The sequence below is a fragment of the Sciurus vulgaris genome, assembly GCF_902686455.1.
Source record: "Sciurus vulgaris genome assembly, chromosome: 5".
In the NCBI taxonomy this organism is placed as follows: Eukaryota; Metazoa; Chordata; class Mammalia; order Rodentia; family Sciuridae; genus Sciurus; species Sciurus vulgaris.
In genome coordinates, this window is record NC_136465.1 from 112,531,069 (window position 1) to 112,552,720 (window position 21,652).

At 46.5% G+C, this 21,652-nt stretch overlaps 2 protein-coding genes across 14 annotated transcripts in view; one reads left to right on the top strand and one right to left on the bottom strand.

Annotated features, from left to right (window-relative positions):
- Positions 1 to 3,084: 3,084 nt before the first annotated feature.
- The window catches only part of AQP6 (aquaporin 6), a 39,338-nt gene continuing 20,770 nt past the window's right edge, over positions 3,085 to 21,652 (top strand). Inside the window, exons 1-6 of one of the 5 annotated variants that reach the window (XM_079139760.1) lie at positions 3,085 to 6,742; positions 7,543 to 7,701; positions 7,927 to 8,007; positions 8,654 to 8,836; positions 9,064 to 9,144; positions 10,226 to 17,952. In XM_079139760.1, the coding sequence (XP_078995886.1) occupies positions 6,350 to 6,742; positions 7,543 to 7,701; positions 7,927 to 8,007; positions 8,654 to 8,836; positions 9,064 to 9,132 (885 nt within the window). In that variant the 5' untranslated portion in view covers positions 3,085 to 6,349 and the 3' untranslated portion in view covers positions 9,133 to 9,144; positions 10,226 to 17,952. Of the gene's footprint in view, positions 6,743 to 7,542; positions 7,702 to 7,926; positions 8,008 to 8,653; positions 8,837 to 9,063; positions 9,295 to 10,225; positions 17,953 to 21,652 lie in introns of those variants that run through there. The other 4 variants (XM_079139761.1, XM_079139759.1, XM_079139762.1 and 1 more) reach the window with 4 other exon arrangements.
- The window catches only part of RACGAP1 (Rac GTPase activating protein 1), a 29,833-nt gene continuing 28,329 nt past the window's right edge, over positions 20,149 to 21,652 (bottom strand). For all 9 annotated transcript variants that reach the window (XM_079139749.1, XM_079139751.1, XM_079139747.1 and 6 more), the window contains one exon: positions 20,149 to 21,338. In XM_079139749.1, coding sequence (XP_078995875.1) covers positions 21,263 to 21,338 — 76 coding nt within the window. In that variant the 3' untranslated portion in view covers positions 20,149 to 21,262. The remainder of the gene's footprint in view (positions 21,339 to 21,652) is intronic.

Genomic DNA, 21,652 nt, shown 5'->3' on the forward strand with positions numbered 1-21,652 from the left:
GAGGAGCTACAGACCCTGGCTGGTGAGGCACAGACCACCCAGAGCTCCTCCAAACTGGGTTCTAGGCAACTGTGAACAGGGACCACAGGCACTCCTAACTTCACCCATTGGCTTATGATAAACACCAAGAGGCAGAGTGTGTGAGAACCATAGGGTCTTCCTACCCCATCACCCCACCCTCAACTCCCTACCTCCTGCCAGCTGCCCCAGGCCCAGGAAGCCAGGCTGCAAGTGCAAGATCTTGCCAGCAGGGGGCAACCTCGTCCACCAAATTCAAACCTGCATTTCCTCTTTCCCAAGTCTTGGGGCTGGGCTCTAGGCAGATGAGGAAGGGATGCAGGGTGGAGGGCACCGGGACCACCAGGAAGCAGCGTATCCCCATTCCACTCCACCTCACTACCCAGGAGGAGATGCAGAAGAGAGAGGAGCCCTTCCCCTTTAGTATTCAGAAGACTCAGATACAGGCATAGGGCTAACTGGAAGGCTGGCCCCTTTCTCCAGCCCAGCAATTCATGCTCCTTTCTCTCACCAGCCCTAAAGGGCAGTGTGATAATGAACAGTAGACCTATGGGGATATACCCTTGAGGGAGGGTGGGGCACCCAGTCAGAGGGAGTTATAGGTCTTGAGCTTCCTGTAGGTAACACTGACCCTGTTGGTGGGCCAACAGAGCTGTGAGCTGTTAGTGGCCAGCAGGGGATGCTATGCTCCTTGTGTCTGATCTGCCATAAGCCACTGGGTCTGTGGGCTGACAAAGACCTGTGCACCCAGGAGCACACACATGCTAAACCTCACATCTCTGGTTCCCTGAGTCCCACACAGACCTTCAGTAGTACTTAAGGGGCTGCTTCTTCTGTGTGTGTGCCCCTTCACTCAGCACAGACAAGGTCATTCCTGACGTACAGAGTCATAGCAACCCTCCCCGAGCTTTCACTCTCAGGGCCACTTGTGGACCAGCCTATGAATCTGACTTCATGTGTCCTCAGAGAGGCACACACGTGTGTAGTCATATCCAAGCACACACATTCTCAATCCTTTCTCTCACCCTCTGTGCCACCTGAAGATGGATCCAAGAAGAGTCTATATTTTCCCTAAAAGGCTTCCCCCCACCTCCTTCTCCCCCACTCCTCCCCCCAGGGGCTACCAGTTTTCACCAGTGGAAGGTGAACATGGTGATACGATGGAGATATGGAAGTGGACTGAGCATAAAGGTGGGGAATGGACAGAGCCTGGTTCTTTAGATGAATGGACAGGAGGAGGGATTGCTGGCAGGATCAGATCTATTAACGCCTCTCAGGCTCGGCAACCTCCTTTATCAAGTGCAAGTGAGGATATAAGACCTCCCTAACTTTAAATGTTTTGTAGGTAATTAGTGAGATGCTGTACAAGAAGTCACCTTGAACACTTCCCTTCCTGTCCTCTCTCCTCCCTTCTCTCCTGATCTCCTTACCTTCTCCAAACCTTGAGAGGATCTGGATCAGAGTTCATGTATTAATAGGCAACTGCAGGCAGCCTGGTGTAGGGCCTTGGCAAAAGGTCTCTGAGCATGAGTGAATTCAAAGCTTGACACTAGAGCCCAGAACTGGCAGGGTCCAGGAGGTGCTGGCAAAGGCAGGTAAAGTCAGAGCTGGAGCAGGCCCCTAAGAGTGGAGGCCCACCTGCCCTCAGCAGGTATAGGACTTGACCCAGGCCAGTCATGGCCCAAAGAGGCTCTACTGCACGTCAGCTGGGGAAAAGGGCTACCACTGCACCTAATATTCTTAGCTCCAGGGCCCAAAGCATGGATTCCAGATTGTCCTGGACCTGCCACAGCAACCAGGACCCTTCTTTACCCCAGCCCTTCTTTACCACAGCTGTCTTACTGGAGAGACATTTTGTGATTGGAAGACACTTTCCTAGATGTCAGTTCATTTACTCCTACCAACACATGGGGACCAGGGGATTATCATACCCATATTAGTGAGGGTACTGAAGTCACAGAAGCTAAACGATTGGTCAGCAGTGCAGTGCACATGGCAATTGCAAAATGATTTTTTGTTTTGTTTTATTTTTATTTTATCTGTTTATTTTGAGATAGGGTCATGCTGTTTCCCAAGTTGTTCTTGAACTCATGAGCTTAACATGATCCTCCTGTCTCAGCCTCCTAGGTTGCTAGAACTACAATCATGCACCACTGGGCTGGGCTGCAAAATGCTTTTACTTGTCTTATCAAAAACTCTCAACAGGGGCTGGGGATATAGCTCTGTTGGAGACTGCTTGCCTAGCATGCACAAAGCCCTGGGTTCAATCCCCAGCACCACCCAAAAACAACAACAACAACAACAAAACAAACAAACAAAAAAAGCTTTTAACAGGTATCTCTGCTGTTTGGTGCCTGCTTTACAGGTATAGAAACGGAGGCTAGGACAGATGTGGGGGACTGGTAAGTGTCTACCAAGCCCTCCACTGGCCCTGTTTGAGGGGACTGAATGGGAGATGGGCTCTTCAGTTACCCTGGGACACCATAGTGCCCCTCATCCATACCCCTTCCTTTCTTGGGTCTTTGTCGAATGACTCCTCTGTGCCAGGCAGGGGTGGAATTCTGCACTAGAACAGGAGAGTCACTTAGAAAGCAGAGAGCACCCTGGATCCCTGGCTCTGCTCAAGCCTGATTTCTCTATGAAGTTTACCCTGATTTTGCTCAGGGACTGGGTGGGGGTAACCAGGACAGACTTCAAAGAGGAACTGCCCTTAAGCAAAGTCTTAAAGGAGAGACAAGGAGGAAAGGCATTCCAAACATAGTGTGCATAGGGTTTCAAAGCTCATTTTAGGAAACTATGTTTGGCCTAAGTAAAGGGGTAGGATGCATGATGAGAGGGGTCCTCCCCTCCATGTTAAAGATGGAGTCAGACTTAAACCTGAGGCAATGGGGGGCCATTAAGTGTGTTTTAGTAGAGGAGTGATGTAGCCTGTATGACAGTTTGAAATAATCTCTGGACATAGAGGTGAGTGGTGTGAAGGGGCATGGACTTTAGTCCAAGAGCCCAGGAAGGAGTTTAATGCAATAACCCAGAGATTTAAAAAACAAACAAACAAAAAACAAACAAACAAAAAAAAAAACTAAACCGAGCCAGTGGCAAATAGGAATAAGAAGAGGTATCGGTTGGGAGGAAGAAGCAACAGGAGCCTGGCCACTCATTGGGAGTGGGCTGAAGGAAGAGGAAGTGTTTGGCTGATCCCTGGTTTTGGTCTGACCATCTGAGTGAATGGCAGAGCCACTTGGAGATGGGGAAGCAGGAATCAGCTGGAAGGTGCAATGGGGAGGCCACATGGACCTGGAGTTCAGGAGAAAGGTTGGGGCTGGAGGCCATGTTGAGGTCACAGTCTATGAAGAGTATGAAGGTCACCTACCCACATGAAGCTTCCAGGCACCATCGCACCGAGAGTGAAAAAATCAGTGATCCAGGAGCAAAGACCTGAGTGTAAAGGTGAGCAGAAGAGGAGCTAGCCAGAGGCAGAGATAGGAAGAAGCTGTAGATGGCTGTGCCTCATAAACCAAACCCAGAGGCTTCAAGAGTGAGAGGTGTTCAGCAGTGCCTGTGCCACAGTGAGTCAAAGGGGAAGAGGGCAGAAGAGGTGGCACAGTGGCCTAGCCAGAGCAGTTTCAGTACGGGGTAGGGGTTAGTGTAGTATGCAAGTGACTGGAAACTTGACTCCAAGCCACAATTTTCCTCTGCCCCAGGGGTACCCAGGTACATTACAGGTAAGAAGTTAAGGGAAAGAAAGGAGTGAAAACCACAGAGGAGAATGGCCAAGAGCAGGCCCCAGTCACTTAAAGGGAGTTGACACAAGGAACCCCCGACTTGGATAAAGGAGAATGGCCACCTCTTTTTCAAAGCCATGGGGACCCAAGGCAGCTGCAGGTGAGCCTGTGACTGGGTGAGAATGGAAGAAGTTGGTGTGGCAGCCTGGCTTTCTAGGTAGGATGGGAGGCACAGGTTTGGCACTCTGCTGCAGGAAAGTCAGAGTGAGCTGGTATTTGAAGAGTCAGGGAGAATTGAAGAACGGAAAGGAGATTCAACTAGGGATGGTGGAAGGATTGCTGAGCAGAGCTATAGCCCCTGCTGAGGCCAGAGACCTTAAACTGAGGCAGTAATTGACCAGCCTCTCCAGCAGTGCCCAGAAGCAAACCAGGGGGCAGAGAAGTGTGGAGTAGACTGAGGATGGAGCTGCCAACTGGGAGCTGCAAGTAGGGCCCTGGCAAGAGCCTGCTCAAGGCAAGATGCCAAGGAGTCCTCTGGGGCAGGGAGGGTGAAGCCAGGATACCTGAAGAGCAGAAGAGGATGGGTGAGGGATTTCACTGGGACTGAGGAAGGCAGAGCCTGTGGTCTAGATTTGCGAGTTTTTCCTTGTTATCAGAGGACCTCAGTCCCAGAGAGGACAGGTGTAAGGCTGTGGGAACAATATGCTGAAATGAAATAGACATGAAAGTCATTTGCCTGCAGGAGGCCAAAATTTTTTGATTCATTCAATCATTCAACAAATGTTTATTGAGGACCTACTATAGCCGATTTCTGCAAGACACTACATATAGGGATGAAAAAACTTGGGTTCCTGCCCCCTAAAGGCTCACCACATGGTTGGAGGTTGCGGGGAGGGCAACATTAACACAACACCCTGTGGCGATTGTAGTATATAAAATTGTCTAGGCATGGTGGGAACACACAGAAGGTCCTCACCCAGAAAAGGAGCAAGTGACATGGAAACTGAGCCTTAGCGATATGTAGGAGTCACCCAAGCAAAGAGAGTGGCACAGGCTAAGAAAAAGCAGGAGCATCCTCCCAGGAGCAGGAGCAGGTGTTCATCTGGTGGCACCAGAGGGTAAAGGACAAGGCAAGAAAGAGGGACAGGGGAAGCAGGAGAAGCAGGATCCCAGAGGACCTCAGCAGCCAGGCATGGAGCTTCCAAAGGGATGGGAGGCTTTGCAGGGATTTCAGCAGGGGAGCAGCAGGATCAGATTTGCATTTTGGAAAGATCACTAGGGCTACAGTGGGAAGAATTGATTGGAGCAAAGCAAAGGAGCAGAAGACTGACTAAAGGCTGCTGCGCTGCAAGAGGAGGGCATAACCAGAGTCATTGTAGGATTCAAAATCAGCAGGACTCGATTCTTTTAGTGAATGGGGAAAGGAGGGAGGGAAGGTCCAGGATGCTTCCCAGATGCCACCAGCTGAGTTGGAGACAAAGGGAGTGCATGGAGGTGGGTGGTGAGGAAATGATTTTGAGACAAAAATCAGAGGACAACCAGGTGATCTCTGTGGGCTGGTAGATACAGTCAGAGGCAAGGGCAGGGCAGGTGTGGGTACTCTTTCAACAGTCCTTCACAGATTCTTCTTAGAGAGGAGCACTTTTGTTTGCCTTGATATGCTGTGGATAAAAGGGGAGAGCCTAGGTGTGGGTGAACTTAGGGCCCATATAGCCACAGAAAGGTTAACCTGCTCGGTATGAGAAAAGAGAGGAATGTTTTGGGTCCTGAGAGGGAGGTAAGGGGGTGGGGGAGGCAGAGAGCAGCAGAAGTGTGTGAAGGGCCAGTGGAAATTCCCACTGGTGGCCAGCGGAGGTGCCCACCGCCATGTGTGTGTGGCGCCTGGTGCAGCTTGAGTAGCTATGGAATAAACCCCACCTTCATCATTCCCTTTTGCGCCTCTAGGTCCACACCCTCAGTAAAGGTGACTCTGTTGATATCTGTATTCTGTAAATGAAGTTTTAGGTGGGAATGGAGGAGAGAGCTCAATTTCACAACTTGGTTTATGGGGTGCAGAATAGACTCAGCTCATTTGCAGGCAGAGAGGATAGGAGAGCAGAAGCTCCTGGGAATGCACAGGAACCCCTGAAACAGGCCTTGGACTTGGGATCCGAGTGATCTTCCTCTAAGCTGACCTAACTACAGTTGCTCTTGCACCTGCTCTCACCATAGGTGAGAGACCTCTGTGGCAGTGCAAGTCAGGTGGGTCCTGGGTTGAAAAATCTCCTGAGAGGTTCCAGCTCAGCACCCTGGGACTTCTCCTTATCTGCTGCCCCTCCCATCAGGTGAGCTCAGGGTGGAGCAGGCACGTGAGCACCTCCCCTCATTCCACCCTGGCACTTTCCACACACCTAGACAACTCCACCTGCAGGCTCCCTGCCAGTCTGACCAGCTCAGTCCTTGGGACAGCAGTGTGGTGGAGAGCTGCAGGTGGGGTGCTGAAGTCTCCACAGAGTGAGATAGCCAGAGTCAGGCAGAGACAAGAAACCAGGGGAGAGAGAACAGAGGCGAGGAATAGAAGAGAGGCCTCTCAAGAAAAGGAGGTGACGCCAGGGCACAGACGCCAGAGCATGGATCCAGGGGTGTGCAACAGGGCACACATGCTGGTGTGCAGGCTTTGGACAGCTGTTAGTCGAGCACTGTTTGCTGAGTTCCTGGCCACCGGGCTGTATGTGTTCTTCGGCGTGGGCTCAGTCCTGAGATGGCCCTCTGCACTTCCCTCGGTGCTGCAAATCGCCATCACCTTCAACCTGGCCACAGCCACAGCTGTGCAGGTCACCTGGAAGGCCAGTGGGGCCCATGCCAATCCTGCTGTGACATTGGCCTTCCTTGTGGGCTCCCACATTTCTCTGCCCAGGGCTGTGGCCTATGTAGCTGCCCAGCTTGCAGGGGCCACTGTGGGGGCTGCTCTGCTGTATGGGGTCACTCCAGGGGACATCCGAGGGACACTTGGAATCAACATGGTAGGTGCAAGGAGGAGCATGTGGCGAGTGCTTGGGCAGAGGGTACCCACAGGGCCAGAAGGAAAAAGTTGAAATAGTAAAGTAGGAGGGCTAGACCTGAGCAGAAGGAACAGAGAAGGAAAAATTAGGCCACATGCTCACAACCAGCTCTGAGCTGGGCCCTGGGACCCAGAGAAATCAGACTTTGGTCTTCATCTAGACAGAATGGGATTGTGGTGTGAGGAACAGAAGGAAGAAGTCACACAAAAGGGAAGGACCAGATATCTAAGGGCAGGTGTAGCCAAGGGAGAGCTGAGCCTGTGGGTAGGCCAAGCGGCTCCTATACACATTCATTTTCCTCCCCACACTCCAGGCTGTGTCCTTTGCCCCTTCATTTTCCCCAGGTTCCTCCCTGCCCAGCACCCTGAAGCCTGCCTCACTCCCCACACCCCATTCTCCCAATCACCTTTGTTCCACCTACGTCCCCAGATCTTCTCCTTCCACTCCTACCCACTGGTCTACTCCCATACTACTCTAAAACACACATCCCCAGCATCTCAAGCCTTCCCCTTCCTCCCACTCCTGAACTCCTCTGCCCCATCCTGAACCATTGGCCCTAACCAACTGGTGGGGTGGGAGAGGTGCCATTCACCTCTGCAGGGAGCAAGTGTCCAGGGATTATATGAACTGCACAGATCTCCTTAGCTCCTAGAGCTGGATGCTGTGAGGTGTCACCCCCTATAACTGAGAACTCAAGGCCCAGGGGGTCACTGTCCTGCGGGTAGAACCCAGGTCCACTCAGCATAATCCCCTCTGCCAAGGTCTACAACAACTCCTCGACTGGCCAAGCAGTAGCAGTGGAAGTGATTCTGACCCTGCAGCTAGTGCTCTGTATCTTTGCTTCCACGGACAACCGTCAGGCACTGGGGTCCCCGGCCGCCATGATTGGGACCTCTGTGGCATTGGGCCACCTCATTGGGGTAAGGGACATGCACACACTGGATCCTTCTCTGGGGAAGTTACAGGGCCCTGAAGGCCAGGAAGTATTTCTCCTTGAGCTCTTCATGCCTTGGGACCAAGGCAATGTCTAATATTACAAGCCCAGGATATAGCACTGTGAAGTGAGGCTGGGGTGGGGCAGGGAACTGTCCTTTCCCAAGCTGCCTCAAGCCCCCTCACACCCTGACTGGGCACTTGCTCCCCAGGTCTACTTCACTGGCTGCTCCATGAACCCAGCCCGTTCATTTGGTCCTGCTGTCATCATTGGGAAGTTCACAGTCCACTGGGTAAGACCCTTTGCTGGGAGCCATGGGGAAAGGAGAGAAGGCCTGAACAGAGGCCACAGAGATGGAGGGACCAACAGGGGTCCACAGAGAATGAGACAAGGCCCATCAGGTCATTTAGATGTGGGCGTAAAGGTTTTCCTGAACTTGAAGGGCCAGGGTGAGTATTTTGGTTTGTACTTCCTGTCTCTCCAGATCTCATAGCCTGAAGTACCCAGTGAACTAGTGAGAAATGGACCAGAGCAGGAGCTGCAGTCTTGGCCCATGTTTTATGTTCTGTTTCCTTCTTTACTTTCTCCAGCTGGACCAATTTTCAAACTTGAATAAAGAAAAAGACAAACAGAAATAGATACACCAGCAGAGACAGAAACAGCAATAGCCAGAACTTGGCTAAAATGGGGGAGTGAGAGGAAAGAGGCAGGAGTGGATGAGGAGACCAGTCACCACCCCTAACCATGGCTGCATAAGCTTGGGCCTGTCTCCTTAGAAGCAAGGTCTCCTCAACTCCTGGGCTCAGGAGGCAGGATTTGTGGTTCTCAATTTATTCTTGTAGGCAGAGTTCCTGGTAGGCCACTAGGAAAGTAGGCAAGGTCCTAGAGTTGCCCTATGATCCTGATAGCTCACTGATAGGTACATACTTCTGTCTTAGATATTCTGGGTGGGACCCCTGACAGGGGCTGTCCTGGCTTCGCTGATCTACAACTTTATCCTGTTCCCTGACACTAAGACCCTGGCCCAGCGACTGGCCATCCTCATGGGCACCACAGAGGTGGAGAAAGTAGGGGTGGAACCCCAGAAGAAAGAACCTCAGTCCAGTTCAGGGGATGCTGAAGTGAGTATGTGAGATGGCAAAGCCCTTGGTCCTTCAGGCTTCAGAAAGGCCCCCTGCAGTAGGGTAGCTTGTCTCCTATACCTTGACATCAAGCGTTCCTGATGGTGGGCATATTATAAAGGGAATCAGAAGGCTTGGTCTCTTCCTAACAGGGTGGGCCAGGGGTGTGTCGGGGGGTGATGTCAATTTCTATCTCTAGCATTACATTTTTTTCTTTCTTTTTCAAGATGGGATCTCACTATGCTGCCCAGGCTGGCCTTGAACTTGCAATCCTCCCTCCTCAGCCTTCTGAATAGCTGGGATTACAGGTGTGCATCACATTTATAAAGAATCTGGAAGCAAATCTTTCCAGTGCCCTTCCCTAGGCCTTCCCCATCTTGGAGGGAGAGGACTTTATGATGGTTTCCCCTTCTCTCACCCAGTTGGAACTCAGTGGGATTCTGGAGTCTCCAGATCCCTGTCTTAAGGAAAGGGAATTGGAGCCCAGAGAGCCATTCTGTCCAGACTCTGACCAGAGGAACTTAGGGAGTTCTAACTTCACCCACCCAGGGAGCCTTTGGGGAGGAGAGGATAGGCTTCTGAGAAGAATCAGGCCCTTGGCACAGCCCCTGAGCTCCTCAGAGGAATTTCTCTGCCCTTGAGTGTGGTTTGGGGGCTGTGGCTTCCCTATCAGACTGGAGGCTTGCTGAGGACAGAGATTACCCTTCCAAAAGATTTTCATTCCTCATTTCTCCAAATGCTCTGGAAGGTCCCTACCCCTGAGAAGAGCTGTCACACTGAGGAATCTTTCCTTGGGCTGGCAAAGGGGTAGGATATAAGAAGGGAGCTCTGGGCCAGACCAGCCTCAGAGCAGGTTCTCCTAGGAGTTTGCTTATCCTGAGAGGGGAAGCCCCCATTCCTGCCCTTGGTTCAGGATCTGGGCCAGAAGAAGCCTCTCCAGTCTCATTCTCAGTACCCAGGATTCCTAAAAAAGCTATTGAATAAGTCCTAGGGACTGTGGAAACACAGGAACCAAACCTCAAGGTCCAGTGTCTCTGAAAGACTACTGAAGGCTGAATTGGTTTGTCAAAATTTAAAGGTTGTTGAAAATTTACTCAGCCCATGACTTGGGGTACAATCTGGTTCTTAGCGTCTCCAGTTGTAAAATGGGCACAAATCCTCCCCATGGTCTGCTATAAAAGCAAATAAGAAGTTAGAAAATGCTTTTGAAAGTTAAAATGCTAGAAAAACAACCCCAATAAATGACGATTATCATTGCTTTACTGTAATTACTGGGTTTGAATACAATTGCAGTTGATAATCACAGGGAGGAGGGAAGAAGGGAGAGGGAGATGATTGAGAGGGAGGAAAGAGCAGATTTCACTCTCTTTCATTGGCTCTACTTATTAGGGCCCTGTCCCCTTCTCTCTTGGACCTGCTGACCTGGGAGCTTTGTGGGTGTGGAGGACAGGGAGGAACCCTGAATGAAGACACAAGCCAATAAATGTCAGTTCTTCTCATCCCTATGGCGCCTATCACCATGGTATCCTGAGATGTAGCAACCAAATCCATAAAAAAGATAGGTCTCAAGGGGTTAGGGATGGGGGAGGGGCTAAATTCTTCTGAGAGCAGAATAACAGACCCAGCCTGTAACCAGTGCAATAGCTGAGTCCCTGAGGCCCATGGTCCCAGCTTTGCTCAGTGTTCTGTACTATTGTCAGTGCACAGTACTGCGTTGATCTCTCCCAGCTGGGTTCTACTCATCTGTCCTCATGATCTCTCAGAGCCCAGGGCTTCCTGTGCCCTTTTAGGAGCAGGGACAGTTGTATTATATGTATGTGTGTGTGCACACATATATATGTGTGTGTGTACCGAGGATATGATTGACTTGCCAAAGGTCACCTGGCTCAGATGCATAGACCCCTAAGTTCTCCCTAGCTCCCAGCTTAGAATTTTCCAAAATAGAGCTACAGGGGGCTAATACAAACTGCAGCACAGGAAAGGAGGGGAATTACACGATGGAGGGATGGGGGGTGTTTCTGCAGTAGGCTCTTAGGCTCCTTGACAAATTACCTCTGCGACCCCAGAGCCAATCACACATTGGGTGCTCAATAAAAGTTTGATGAATGAATGACTGAGTCTGGGCAGCTGGGGAAGGAGAGGAGGCAGTAATTGATTAAGAGGAGGAAAATTCTGGAGTTACAACTCCAAATGAGCCAAAATGGCAGCATCTGAGAAGCTCTGCTTCGATGCAGGGGCTGGGAAGAGGCACACAGCCAAGAGTTTGGGTCTCCACCCACCATTCCAGCCTTCCCACCCTGTCCCAGAACTTACAAGACCAAAGGGTAAGAATGGTTGCCTGAAGGGAAAGCTGAGGACTGCTTTCACTGATAGTTCTTCAGCACTCTTCTCTGTCAGGATAGACTAGAGCAGGAGATAAGCTTCCTGAGAAGTGAGGAATTAGGTTAGAAGCTGAAGAGCACTGAATGTCAGATGCAGAAGTAACCAAGGGTTAGCTTCTCCTTCTCAGGAGTCCTTTAATAGGACAGCAGGCCATCTGTTTGGATGAGAGAAGGGTTGGCCTCTGCGATTCCAGCTGGAGAAGCAGGATTCACCAACACAGCAGCAGGCCAGGGTGGGGGGTGGAGGCCTGGGGAGGACTGAGACCCAACCAGGAAGCCCTTGGTGTGCTTTGCCTTCCTCCCGCTTGTGGGGGAAGTTTTTAATTAATGGTGTGTAATCTGATCTGGCCCTTCTCCCTGCTGAGCACTGCCTTCAATCAGTAGAGCCATCTGCAATTGCAATTCATAATTCTCCTGAAAGGGAGGGGGACTCAGGATGGGTGCCTTGGTGATTAATACAATTAGCCTTTTATGTTGATGATTGTCTTAGCAGGAGCAGATGATGTGAGCTCAGCGCCTAGGCCGCTGCTTCCAATTGGCTGACAGAAGCCCCTGGCTGCTGCAGCCCCCACTGCTGGTCTTTAACCAGCTACCTCCAGGTATAAAGGTGACAGGCAGGCCTAATCTGGGACCAAACTGCAAAGGGGAAAAGCCCAGGAAGGGGCCAGGATCTAGGATACATATAGTCCCCTAGGACTGAGGAAAAAGGAGGATCAACACAATGGTCCAGAGATTTTCAGTTTCCAAATAAAATGACTTTGACCTAAAGGATTCTGTACACGAAGGTTAAAAGGCCACATCAGCGTAGTCAAGAGGCTAGAAGAGTTTTAATGAAGGCTCAGGCACTCACGAGCTCTGTGACTTGAGTAATTTACTTAAGGATCCTGAGCCTCACTTTCCTCATCTGGAAAATGGGAATACTTAAAAGGCTGCTAGAAGAGCAATATGAGACATGTTTAGCACCATGTCTGACATAGGCAGATCTCAGTCACTGCTAGCTAATTTTACCATCACCATCAGAGTAGATTCTATTTCAGTTACCATGAGTAAGGTTGTTTCTCTCATGAGGCTCAGGGAGGTAGAATCCCAGGGGAAAGAGGAGTCAAGAGTCAAACCCAAGAAAAATAAAGGTCTTCTCAGAACAGAAGAGTGGAGCACTAAAGTGATCATACTGGGAGAGTTGGTTTGGAGTAGTTTCGGGGAGTGAGGGAGAGGAAAGCTAGGTAAAGTAGTAAATAGATTTTTTAAAAAAGCAGGGATTTGAAGATTTGGAATTTCACTGGGAAAGCTAAGTAAACAAAAAGGGAGCCACATCAGAGCTGAGGCTTGAAATGTAGCACAGACCAAAATCATCATGATCTTTAATGAGGTCAAGTAATGTGGAATAAGTCAATTGGGATTTTGATGGGAGGCTCCACTGGGTCAGGAGAGGAGATATCCCCAGTTCCTCTGGTCCCACAATACTGTTCCCTATGACCTGGAGCAACACCAGGAAGTACAAGCAAAAGGCCCAAAGAGAAAAGAGCTTAATATTAAGAGATTTTAAACCTGAAGCTTAGTGCCAGCCCGCTGCAATGTCAGAGGAAAATAGGGAAGAAGAGGTTAAGAGCTAATCAAGATGAAGCATCTGGCCAAGCTGTGGCCACTCTAGGTAGCTGTGGCAGGGGGTCAGCACAGCCAAGACATGTAATCATTTCTCAGGGAGAGATACACCAAGGCATAGTCACATATTTAGCAAAAGCTGGGGAGGCTAGGCACGGATAGTGAAGGGGGTTTACAGGAATCCAGTGGCACTAATTAACAGGCTACAGTTAATGGGTAGAACAAGGGAAAATGAAAAACAGTTTGAGTCCTGATTAAGGCAGATGAAAGGGCAGTGACTGCCAGACTGGGAGGAGGCCAGAGGCAGGAGACAGGGACCAGTAACTCACACCTACTCCCATGGACAGATGATACAAGGCCCCGCCAGGCCAGGGCCCAGGCTTCAGTCAGAGAAGAGGCCAGGGCAGCAGTCAGGGGTGTCTGATTATGGAGCAACAGGAGGGGTGGGCATCCTCTGGCTGGGGATTTCATACTGAATTCCAGCTTTATGTCATGACCTTTGAGGCTCTCATCCCGCTGCTCCCTCCTTCCTCTGAGCTCCCATACACTCCCTGCCAACATCTACCCTGGCACTGAACCTTTCTCCCCCACTCTGAGAGGCAGGGGATTCAAACCACGACCCTTGTGCATGCTAGATGAGCGCTCTCCAAAATGAGCTATTTCTTCAGCTATGGAACCTTTCTTCATAATTATTTGAAGACCTGTCAATACCTGGACAGGAAGACCTTCTTAAACATTTTTAATCTAATTCGAATTTTAAGACAACAGGTTCCCTAACTTTTAATATCTATCCTATAAAACAGGCTCCATTTTTTTTGTGGGTTCCCCAAAGGGAGGAAAGGTCTTCCTCTGATATTCTGGATTTGGTAAACAATGAACACCGCCCCCTCTGCCAAACAATATTTAACACTTCTAGCCTCTTCTGTTAAAGTACTCTGATCTCCACCAATGCTGACCCACAATGTCATCTTCCCTCCCCTGTATCGGCTATGGGAGCCAAGACTGGTACAGAGTTTGATTCTTTTCTACACATTGCTTATCTTTGAATTGAGCCTTAGTTTTTCTGCTTTTCCTATAACATCTTCTCTTAGGCCTAAAGAAACACATTGCTTTTTTATTTGTTTGTGGTGCTGTGGACTGAACCCAGGGCCTTGCACATGCTTTACCACTGGACCTCCCTGTTTTAATGTCTCTTTGAGCACAACAAAGTAGCAGGTTACCTGCTGCGTTTGGTCCAGCCAACAGTCATTCTCTCATGAACAGCTAACATTTTCAACCCAAATAACATTGATTATATAAGAGGACGCACCACTATCTTATGAACAACTAAGAAAGCACACTGTACTGTTTATAAGAAACCACTGATTATAAGATATCCCAAGTCTCAGAGATATCATCAATACATTTTTTTAAAGCACATCTTGTAATCATTGAGATGGTCATTGTCCTTTAAAGCCTGACTCTTTAAATAAGGATTTAGTAGAAAGAGGAATGGAAAGCCAAAGTGGAGACCATATTGGAGGGCCTCTTAACTCTGCACATCTGGTTGCTATACCAGTTTTTAGATACACAGGCTATGTATGCCTCATAGTAAATAACTCCTCTCCCTCAGTGCCAGGGAGTCCACTGAAGGGAACTCCATTTTTTTCACAGGCAAAACAAAACAAAACCACCCTAATCTGAGACCACAATTTTGAGGAGATAATAGCCTAGCACTCCAACACCATTATCCAACCACTTCCCACCCCACCAGGTTATCTTCCCCAGAGCCCTGTCATGAGAAGATGGCAGAGATTAGTCATTTCCTTCTAATCGGGCTAAGACAGCTCCGTTAAGCTGCCAACTGCAGGCGGTTCCTGTTAAAGCAAAGCAGCTGGAAAGGGCTTAGCCCTTTAATGCCAGCAGCTGTATCTCCACAGTGCGGCTGCTCTGCTGAGGGGCTGGACACTGTCCAGAAGCATCAGGCGTTTAGCCCCAGTCAATGTATATTAACCCAGGAGGAGAGACCAGCCAGTTCCCTGGGAGGAGGGGCACCTCTGCCCCTAAGCTTTGTTTTCCAATAAGGAAGAAAAATCCTAGCCCCTTCGTATCTTTCTTGCTACTAAAATCTGGACTGTATCATTTCATAGGCAGAGTTTTCTCTGTGGTAGGAGCAACTCCATTTTAAGTGCTCACCTAAGGACAGAAGTCACTTGTTAGTTTTGACAACAAAAAGACTTTAGGCCATTAACCACAGACTCATTCTCCTTTTTAAACTGACCCTCACCCCCACCCCCCGCTGCCCCAGGTCTAAAGTATCCTTCTGATCCCAGGTATGCATGTGTGTGGACAAAACAGACCAATACCTCTTCTTGGAGAGCACTGGGTCTAGAGTTGATGAGGGAGAAAGCTAAACAACCCTCAGAAAGCCCTGGCACAGAACAGGTTGCTGAAGAGAGATCACTTGAAGACTTCTTACTCAAAGCCAGATGGTGAACATGAGACGGGGTGAGAGCTAATGCCACTCAGGGGGAAAGCCAATAAGCTAATCCGCTGATATGTTCCTCGAAGCAAGCTGATGGCTTGGCTCAGAGACTTGCCAGTCCCTGGCTTTGAGCTTCAGAATCCACACGCCACTCATGAGTGGCCTGAGAACTGACTACCACCAGGAACAACCTCAAGGACTCATACCAGCTCATCCTTTCACACAGCAAATAGTTCAGGACACCAACTCCAGATCCTCCATTCTGCCAGGCAGTAACCCCATTTGAAAATTCTGTCCCAAATTCTCTCCCCAGCAGCCTGAGCCTCCCTGCTCTTCCTGGGCCATCTGTTCAGAGTACATAACTATATCCACATATAGCCCTTAGTGGAATCTTGGCCCTAGGTTGTGTGTGACATAAAATTTCTTACAATGGGGAGAATTCCTAAATGATCTTCTGCTACAGTTTTGTTCATTTTATATTTGATCACTTTGCAAACAAACACCCTTGAATGGGATAAGTAACACGGGCCTAAGCAAAGGTCACTTACTAGCATTTAATGCCCAATAACACATTAACAGGCTCCACAATGCTAAAGAAGTCTGAAAGAGCAAGCACCAATGCTGACCTCTAGAATAAGAGGTGTAATACCCAGGTTCTAACCCCAGGTAAACTATACATTAGTTTGTGGACTCTGGATCAAATCACATCTGAATTTGCCAACTGGGAAAATATCGCCTGTCCTGCCCACCCCACATAGGTGTGGTGAGAACCAGTAAGCGATAAATGATGGCACTCTGAATATGATAAATCATCGTATTAAATTTCCTAGAGATTTTATGGGGAATCAGTTCCTAATTCCATCTTCAGTGATGACCAGAGATTGTAACTGGCAAGTGCTTTATTAAAAGTCTAAATATCCATTTATATGTGTCTGAGCCTAGCACACAGATGGTACCCAACTGTGTGAGTATGAGGATACTGCTGTATAAAAAACAATGAAGCTAAATGAAGCCTGGCAAGAGTTACAGAGGGAGAGACAGATAAAAAGAAAAATTCCTGCCTCCAACTATGAGTCCCTGAAAAGTGGCCTCCTTCCCCATCCATCCCACATGACTATTAGAGGACTAAGTTCTCACACTACAAGGTTATTCCTGGTGACGTCAAGCTATTTTCCACCTGACTTCATGAATAGAAACCATCAACAAATACAGCTCTGAGAACCAGTGTCTAATAAATTACACAAGTTAGGAACCTCTTGGCCTGGCATCTTCACTTATTTACAAAATATACCAGTTACAGGAAGCATATTAAAAAAAATTACTAAGTTCTTAGGTTAAGTGGCTATTCTCCAAGTCCTGTTTACACTAAAAGCACAAAGCTAACATGCCCAAACTCTGCATGCCTAAAAGTTTTTTTGTAGCAGGTCTGAAATCTGAGTTATCACCAAGACCATATCAAAACATATTGATTTAAAATCTATGGTGAGGTGTGCTGACTTGAACACTGAACTCTGTGCTACCCTCACTCCTTAAACCTGGATTCCACAATATCTCTTTCCCTGCTCATGTTCAAACTTAGTAAAATTAATGCATAATTAAGAAAACCACTCCACACATCAGGTATAGCAATGTCTCCCAAATGTTTTTCAAATAGGAAGTCATATACTGTAATATGTGTAATATAGGTGTATATATACACATATATAATAATGTATGTGGATTTGTATCTATGTATAGAGATAGTATTTCCCCATCCCATCTGTGGTTTCACTTTCAAATTTTTCAGTTACCTGAAGTCAACCACTGTCCAAAAATATCACGTGGAAAATTCTAGAAATAAACAAGTCTTAAGTGTTAAATTGTGAACCATCCTGAGTAAACATGATGAAACATTGTGCCATTTTGCTCTGTCCTGCTTGGATGAGAATCATTGCTTCGTCTAGTATATTCACACTATCTACAGCATTTGCCTTTTAGTATCACTTATTTATCAGATAAACTCATGGTATCACAAAGAGTATCACTGGTATCAATGGGTATCAATGGTATCACATGCCTATGTTCAAGTAAACCATTAGACTTAATAATGGCCACAAAATACAAGAGTTGTGATGCTGGCACTCTGGACATACTATAGAGAAGTCATAAAATGCTCCCTTAAAATGAAAAAAAGGGAAAGTTCTTGACAAAAGAAAAAAATTATGCTGGGTTGCTAAGACCTATGGTAAGAATAAATCTGTGATATTGTGAAGGGAAAAAGAAATTTGTGCTAGTTTTGTTGTTACATTCCCAAACCACAAAGGTATGTAAAAAGTACTTAGTTAAGAAGGAGAATGCTGCCCCACATGTAAAGCCCTGGCTTTGATCTCCAGCACTGAAACAAACAAAAAAATATAGAGAAGGCATTTGATTTATGGGTAGAAGACATGAAACAGAAAACGTTCCAACTCAAGACGTGTTGCACCAGAAAGCATTGCTGTTGAACACTGCAGCAAGAGATCCCCCAAAACTAATGACATCCAGTTATTTACTGCAAGTAAGTGATGGTCATGTAGACTCTGGAATAGGTCTGGACTGAAAAATATTAAAAAAATTACTAGAGGGCTGAGAATGTAGCTCAGTGGTAGAACACTTGACTACAATGCATGAGGCCCTAGGTTCAATCTCCAGTATCACAAGGAGGAAAAAAAAAAAAAAAATATATATATATATATATACATACACTGGCAAGACTGTGTCTGCCAAAGGCACATTTCTAGAAGAACTGAAGTTAATTTAAGGAGAAAGGTCACCATAGCAAGCCTTCAATTCTGATGAAACCGGGCTCTTCTGGAAGAAAATGCCCAATATTCTACATTGATAAAAGTGCAAAAGCAGCATCAGGGCATAAAATATAGGACACATTATTATGTGACAATGCAACAGGCCCTATGACAAAGCCAGTAGTGTACAGAACCCATACGCTGACAAACATGAAAACAAAAATTCTATTTGTGTGGGGGTGGGGTGGAATCCCAGGACCTTGTGCCTGTATTATCACTTCGACCCCTGCAAAGATTTCATATCTAAAAGCTTCCAACAACGACCAACATAAGTAGGCAAGTGCTCTCCCACTGATCTATAGTCTCAGCCTCAAAACTTCTGTTTTGAGACTATATTCACATAGCTTTTTATACAGTATATTGTTTTAATTTGTTTTGTTGTAATCCTTTATTGTGCCTAATTTATAAATTAAAATTTATCATAGGCATATACAAACAGGAAAAAGCATGTGTGTGTGGTGCTGGGCTGTCCACGCTTTCAGGCACCACTTGGGGGTCTCACAATGTATCCCCTGAGAATAATGGGGACAACTGTATATGTGTCATCTATCTGAAGTTAGAGGTGGACAAGAAGACCCCACCACCATAAGAAAACAAAAACAGCAAGACTTTCTTTGCTCCCTGCGCTCACTCATCAATCCATGTCATTTTGTGCCACTCAATAATTTAGACATGAATTTAAGAATGCAAGATCCCTTTCACTGCCACAGGTTCACTTCATAGCCAAAAATGACCGATTCCTCAGATCCAAACTCAAAAGTCTTCTTGCCTTCTGTCTCTACAAGCAACAAATTCACTTTAAGGAATGAAAAATCACTAAGTACCCAGTAATAAATACAAATTGTTGCTGCTGAATCAAATCACGTAATGCTTGCCCAGTTAAATAAACATCAAACTGAGGAGTCTTGCAGATTGAGGAGAATGGAGGTAAATGCTGTGATTTAAAGATTCCTGTTTTTAGCAAGCAAAATAATAAAGTTAAACTGCCTCAAGATGGAGTAAGAAGCAGCATCAGAAAGCATTAAGACAAAGAGATGGGGAGACAACCACCCCAAAGAACTGGATCCTTTCCACAGATCTCAGCTCAAGAAAACATAAATTAAGAAAATCCTCAAAAGTCAAGTTGTTCCATATGAAGTCCTATTAAAGTTGAAAGTGGGTATATAGTCCCCTTTGCTAATACCAGAATTATATTCATGGTTAAGGTCTCTTAGCCTAGTCCAAAAACTGAGCAACTAGCTGCCAACATTTGACACACAGGACCATTTCCTTTTTCGTTAATGGGCCATCAACTCCTGCACAGGGTAGTCTTGCCTTCACTAATGTTTCACAATCCATTTACTTCCTCTACATTAGTGACTGCAAACGTACCTTGGGGAGATACTGCAGAACAGCAAGTATGGAGCCAGGCCAACTTGAGGTTTGCAAAGACATAAGAAAAGAGGTAGTATCTAGAAAAAAGTTAAAAAAAAAAAAAGCCTAGCAGGCATGTGTGTCAAGGGGAGTATGGGGAAATGGGACCAATCCTCTGTCAATTTGCTGAGGCAGATAGGCCCTGCTGTGAGAGTCACCCCCTCCTGGGAAAAAAGCCAGTAGGTTGCCTCCTCTCTCCACAGTTACATATTAAGCCTGCAACTGTTTACGTTCAATCTCAGATACATTCTGTTCACCAGCTTCAGAGTTCCAAGTGCAGGTGCCCTCAGTTAATCATCCCAGCTCACTCCAGAGTCACTTCCAGCAGTGAAGGATGTTCTAGGCAGCCAGCCAACCAGCGGCATTTTTTTTTTTTTTTTTTTTTTAATTTGTACCATTCTGGTCCCTAAAGACAGGTTTTAAAAGTTTGTTTTTTGTTTAAAGTACTCTCTTCAAATGTAAGAATAAAAGTCATAAGATAAATATAGGACTTTGGTTTGGACAAAGACTGAATGAAAAATAAAAAAACAAACTTCTGGAGGTGGTCGAGTTGGGGCGGATCCAGAGGTGGGAAATGGAGATGAACAACAGGCTCAACACATCTTGAGGAAAGACAATTTTGAAAAGGCATTGAAGGTTAATATCCAGGACAAGAAAACCAATCTCATGTTTATTTTGAAAAAGCTATTTACTTTTTTTCAAATATGTGTCTTACAGACAAGCGGTAATATGAGTCAAAAACATTCTATGGATGAAAAAATTTTATAGATGTTGAGAATAATTCTAATAGAAGTAAAAGCTCACATTTATCTAGATGTGGCTATGTTCCATGGGAAAATTTCAGTATCCAAAGTGCAAAAGACAAAAATGACTGGTTTTTCTGGCCACATGAAATATTGACAGTCTTCCCTACAGCCTCTTCTTAATTGTTAGCTGGGATGACAAACAGCATACCAACCTTTAGAAATAGGAATCTACTGGACAAGAGGTGGGAGGGTCAGGCATCAGAATGAATTCAACTTTAAAACAACAAACTGGTTATGACCCCAGTCAAACCCAAAGTCTAGCAAGTAGCCCATCAGAGATAAATAGAAGTATAATAACATTTATAAGGTTGTGTCACTTCATACTATTAAGACCTAATCAATCCAAATTAAAGTTATACATACTCCCACAACTAGTTTTGTCCTCAACCTATCATTTTTATGAAGGTACCATGCTACAGTTTAATTCATAATAGGAAAAGGGAAATCCCAGGTTCTGAGAAGAACCATCCTAAATTCTTTGACTAATCTTTTCTTTACCCTGTCCCCCCACTTCCTACCCTTATCAAAGAGGTAAGGTTTCTATCATTGTCTCGTGGAAATTAGTCAAATAACACAAGAGAAAAGTCATTCCATGAGCACTGTTTGGCTTTAGGTCAAAGTGATGTCCCCTGCCCCCAAAACATAATTTCCTATTTCCATATTTCCATATAAATTCCATATTTCCCCTTTGGCCCCTGTAAGGATCTACCGTCTGAAAGCTCCCAACAACCAGCACAAGGTGCTGATAGTGTTACTGGAGGAGGAGAACAGGGAGATATATATAGTTTTAATAAAACCCTCATGCACAATTAAACTTGATTAAAAGCCTGGAGAATGCTAAAAGTAGTAATGAGTACAGGAGGCTGCAGAGCAGAGAATATAGGTGTGCCCTTTTCCTGCAGTTGGTAAATGCTGGGAAGTAACAGGCAGACGTGACTTCACTTGAGCATTGGAGAAGCAAAAAAGTTGCCTTGTCGTCCTAGGTTGGTGGCAGACTTGCTTTTGCTCCCAAATCTATACATACATACAACATTAAAAAAAAGAGAGAGAGAAAGAAAAAGTATTCTATATAAAAAAGTGAACAACCAACCATGGTGTTATATAATCAACTAAAAATAGGAAACTCTAGACAACTATTTTATAAGGTACTCTTAGTCACCTGAAATAAGAGGGAAATTAATAATTACCTTCAGACCCTTTCTTAAGAAGGGGTCCTATGGCTCTAAGTTTACTTTTAAAGTCTAGATGCTAGCTTAAGATCTGGTTTGATTTTTCTTTCAATAAACTTTGATATGCCAGAAGAGAAGTCTAAAGAAGGAGTAATCTTT